The sequence below is a fragment of the Oratosquilla oratoria genome, chromosome 1 (genome assembly GCF_046742065.1).
Source record: "Oratosquilla oratoria isolate Oo_2021 chromosome 1, ASM4674206v1, whole genome shotgun sequence".
NCBI classification, from domain to species: domain Eukaryota; kingdom Metazoa; phylum Arthropoda; class Malacostraca; order Stomatopoda; family Squillidae; genus Oratosquilla; species Oratosquilla oratoria.
The window spans coordinates 67,221,960-67,226,959 of record NC_134777.1 but is presented as its reverse complement, the minus strand read 5'-3'; the positions used below and the strand labels follow the sequence as shown (position 1 = coordinate 67,226,959).

The following is a 5,000-nucleotide window of genomic DNA, read 5'->3' as shown; positions in this document are numbered from 1 at the left end:
AAAACACCAAAATGTTTGATCAAACACCAGAAAAATATGACGGCAGTCCTCGCTTCGCTCGCGAGTGAATCGAGGACTGACGTCATATTTTTCTGGTGTTTGATCAAACATTTTGGTGTTTTATGATTTTTTGTTCTATTTGACCAAATGACAAGAATCTTGTCATCGGAGTTTAATAGGTTAAGACTGTGGATAGGGTTAAAGTTAAGGTTAAAGTTAGGGATTGTGTTGGAATTGGGATTAGCATTGACACTGACACTGTGGCATTAGTATTGAGATTAAAGGGGTTATCAAACTGGGCTATTTTTCCTCCCACATCCTACCTCCAATCTCCATTTGAATAACTAGAATATGACTCCGCTTACAGAAATCTAGATTTCTCTAAGAACATTTCAACTGTATGTCTAACACTGGTATAGGTTTACAATCTCTTAATTCATTATTCAGCGTTGCCAATTATGACAGAAAAATGATTTGATATTTGGAGAATTGAGAGAATATTCTAAATTCTGAACTGTCGGCGCTAGTGAAGCCCATGGAAGCCTAGTGTGATAACCCATTAACATTAGAAAAATCATTAGCAGTCAACTTTAGCCCTGGTTTTAACAATTGCATTACCATCAGATTAAAACTAGTAACAACCTCAGCATTAACATTACCACAGGCATTAGTAAAAGGTTTAGCATTTGAATCAACGCTAGCAATGAGAAAATCATCAGCATTAGTTAGTATTGGGTTAACATTTAAGGTAGTATTTGCATTAATGCTAGCGTTAACAGTAATGTGAGCAATATATGGGTAAAGGGAATGCAAATGGTAATGGATATGGCAATAACAATGACAACGGCAACAGCGTGTTAATGTTAATGTTAATGTTAATGTTAATGTCAATGTTAATGTCAATGTCAATGTCAATGTCAGCGTCAATGTTAATGTTAATGTTAATGTTAATGTTAATGTTATTGTTAATGTTAATGTTAATGTTAATGTTAATGCTAATGTTAATGTCAACGTCAATGTCAATGTCAGTGTTAATGTTAATGTCAGTGTTAATGTTGTTTAATGTGAATGTTAATGTTAATAGTAGCAGTGATAATAGTAAATGTAAAGGTAATGGTAACGATATTGACAATGGTAACGGTAGTTGAAGTGATAATGATGATGGTAATAGTAATGGTAATGATATTACTACTAAGAATGACATTTGTGATTGTAAGAGGGGGTTTACACGGTTCGTCGAACGCGGTTCGACAGACACGTGTTTAAAGTGATGTGTGAACGTGTGAAAGGGGTATTTGGTTGTCGAACACGTTGGTTAAACCCACACACATCACTTTAAACACGTGTCTGTCGAACCGCGTTCGACGAACCGTGTAAATCCCCTCTAAGAATGACATTTGCGATTGTAATAGTTTTGCAAGACAAAATGGTAAAAGTATTAGTAATTGTAATGGTACTGATATTGTCACTGGTAATGAATTTCAATGCTAACAAAATATAAACACAATAATGATAATAGTACCGATGATTAATATTTGTGTGATTGATGTTTGAGTTAAGTTTAGAATTAGGGTTTACAAAACGATTAGGATTAAGTTTGTGATCTGGAAATCAAATTGGAATTATACACCTATAGCACCGAATGAACCTAATCATGCAATTAAGATTCTAAATCTGAATTATGTTGGATGATCATAAACATATAAAAAAGTGTCTATAGAACACCGTCGCTGTGGAGGGTGTTTCAGTCGGCTGAACAAAATCACCTTGCTGCAGTTAAAACATTTGAAATCACAAAACGCATCTAGAGGGTTAATAAATCATCATCGAAAGCTATATTTGCATAATGGGCTATTCTTCATCCTCGACATTTTTCAAGGAACTGAAAAAAAAAAAAAAAAATCGCAGAGAGCCTCTTCCGGAAAGAAAAGAGCGAAGACTGTTCTAATTCAAAATCAATTGCAGTACAGTAGAGGTCTCTTGAAACTCCTTTTCTGAAAGGGTCCAATTAATAGACAAATAGAAAAGTATGGGGAGGAGGAGAGTTCCAAAGCCTCCCAGTAGAAAGAAAGGAAGATTGGGCTCCATGAAATCCATTCAGGGTGAGACATACGTCGTGCCAAATCATTCTTAGTGCATGATTCTCTTTCTCACTTATTTCCTATGTATGTGCTATTTGATTTTTTGTTATATTATGTATATGGTAAAGTAAGCTGTGTAGTACAATGATTATAACTTTTTAGAATTATAACAACAATTACTCTCCCCATCCCACCTGTATCACCTGTGACACCACGGTGTGGCAGCATGGCAAGAAAAGCGCTGTTGCCACGTGTCATAGCATTGATCAGAATCGTTGTTATAATCCTAAAAAGTGATACTGTACTATACAGCTTCCTTTACTATATACAGAATACATATAATGATTAAATATAGTACAAAAATAGTAAGAATGAGGCATGTACTAAAGTTGATTTGGCATTGTGGCCACTAGTGAATCACGACGTATGCACCCTGAACGAGCTTCTTGGAGCGTACACAAAATATTTAATTCCTACAAGAAGTAAATGCACAGAAAGAGGGTGAGTCATTTCAGAAAGTCTAGTGTTGCGTGGTCTTCTGTGGAGGGGAGACACGTAACTAATAATTCTGACGACCAGTGACCATGAAAATAGTGAGGAAAAAAGAGATAGAGGGGTAACACCGCGGCGGAAGATGAGAAGATGATAAAGTTGATCATCAGGAGCAGTGACATTCTGCAAAAGACATCCAGTGAATGGTCAAAAAGAATATCAAAGGCGAGGGAGCAGAGAGAGGGGCAGATAACGAATGAGAAATTGCTTAGTAAGCAAATATTTGTGCCAGACTTTACCACATGCTTTTTATATGTCTAGTGCACCAAATTCCCCCAAAGAAGATGAGCAGTCAAAAACCTCAGAAGAGTGATTTTGCCATACTGACAACAAAAGAGAAGTTCCAAAGTGGAAAGATGTTTCATTATCTCATTAAAAAAAAGGAAAATCTTGATAAATAGGAAATTTATTATATAAATTAAGCTATAAGTCGGAAAGTTGGATGCAGTCACTTTTCTTTGGAGTAGATTGAATGTAAATACAGTATGTATCTAGCACAAAGGCTAAGAGCAAGTTGATAGAGACGAAACAATTTGCAAAGGTAAGGAGTCAGTATGACCTGGGAAGCATTCGGGCTTAAATGGAATATTTTCCTCATTTTTGGGATTAAATGTAGGCACATTTCTAGCAAAAAAGACAAGAAAAACTTAACAGATAGAGAGGAAATAGTTTATACAGGCAGGGAGTCAGAATGGTCCAAAACTAGAGAAGTTTTTGGTCTTGTAAGGAGTACACTTCTCATATTTGGTGCAACTCGCCTCACGTACTACTCCTGAGCAAGGTAGGCTCTAAAACATCCTCACTTATCAATGCTTCTTTTCTGACTGGCGACATTTAGTTTCCCTTTGCCAAAATACTGCATTTTTATATTTTTTCCTCTGCTATTTTCATGGTCTTCAGAACTCAGCAGTCGCGCGCCTCCTCTCTTTTGGAGACCACGCAACACTAGATTTTCTCAAACGTCTTACCTTTTTTTTCTGTACAATTATTTTTTCCAAGAGTCACCTAGTACGCTTTGTCTTTCTTTATTTCCGCTAGGAAACTCTGCAACTCTCCTCCCCTTTTTGAAAGGCGAATCTCAAGATATTTCCAGGGCATCGGCATTTGACTTCGAAATTGTATACTTTTTTTTCGGAGGAGCCTTCTGCAGACATTTTGTTTTTGTAACTCTTTTGAACTTTTGTAATTTTTTAAAATATGCACATAGAAAAAATTCTAGTCGCCACCAGGCAACTCTATTCAGCTGAATGATACTCTCTTTGCCGCAGAGAGTTTAAAGCAGATTTCGTATGTCGAGAGCGAACACAAGGAAAAAAAAAATTACGTCGGACTGGATCTGTTGCTCGGCGAGTGTAAGTGAAATGTGTGGAACACAAGGAGCACCCGCTGTCGCCCTTGTCCCTGAAGTTCTGTCCTGCACTCGATGTTGGGCGGGTACGGGCTCAGGTAGTTCGGGCTGGTAAGGATCCCGCTCAAGCTGTTCGTCCGGCTGTCTATCGTGCGGTCGCAGCTGAAGGCTGATGGGGTCGAGGAGGACGTTGCTCGAGGACGAGGTATTCGAGGAGATGGAGTCCGGAGTGTTCGAGAGGAGGATGAGGAAGGGGAGGGGGAGAAGGAAAAGTAGCAGCAGCAAGAACAGGAAGAGCAGTTGGAAGAAAAGAATTAATATGAAAATACGGATGTGAAAGAGGAGGAGTTTTAGGAAGTAGAGGAGGAGGATGAAAAGGAAGAGGAGAGGGAGAGGAGGAGGATCAACAGCAGTAGTAGGAGGAGGGAAAGGATGAGTTGGAGGGGGACAAGGAGGGGTATGAGGATAAGGATGAGGAAGAGGAAAAGAGAAGGAGTTGTAGGGAGTGGTGGAGGAGGAAGAGGGTGAGGAGGATGAGAAGGATGATGATGAGAATGATTAGAATGAGAAGGATGAGGATGAGGAAGTGGTGTTGAAAGTGTTTGAAGGGAAGAGGAGGTAGAAGAGCAAGAGAAGGAGGGAGGAGAGGAGGAGGAAGAGAGGGAAGTAAGGAAGAAAAGGAGAAGAAAAATAAGACAGAAAATGAGAAGGAGGAGAAATAGGTGTGAGGAAGAGGAAAAAGAGGAGTAGGATATGGAGCAGGAAGAGGAAGAAGAAAGGAAGACACGGGAAAGAAGGAGGCAAGGGACGAGATGAATAAACGAAGGAAGTCGAAGAGGATGACGAGATGAACAAAAAAAAAAAAAAAAAGAGGGAAGGATTAGGTTGAGAATAAAAATGTGATTGAGGATGAAAATGAGGAGTAGGAAGAAAAGTTCGAGGAATAAAGTGAGGATGAGAACAAGGAAGAGGAAAAGGAGTTGCGAGAAAGATAAGGAGAATAAGAAGGAAGAGGAATA

General features: G+C 38.7%; 1 protein-coding gene across 1 annotated transcript in view; it reads right to left on the bottom strand.

The window, feature by feature from the left end:
• LOC143034132 (suppressor of lurcher protein 1-like) overlaps positions 1-5,000 on the bottom strand; it is a 769,974-nt gene that overhangs the window by 29,902 nt on the left and 735,072 nt on the right. The window contains exon 8 of the mRNA XM_076200110.1: positions 3,958-4,150. Within this exon, the coding sequence (XP_076056225.1) occupies positions 3,958-4,150 (193 nt within the window). The remainder of the gene's footprint in view (positions 1-3,957; positions 4,151-5,000) is intronic.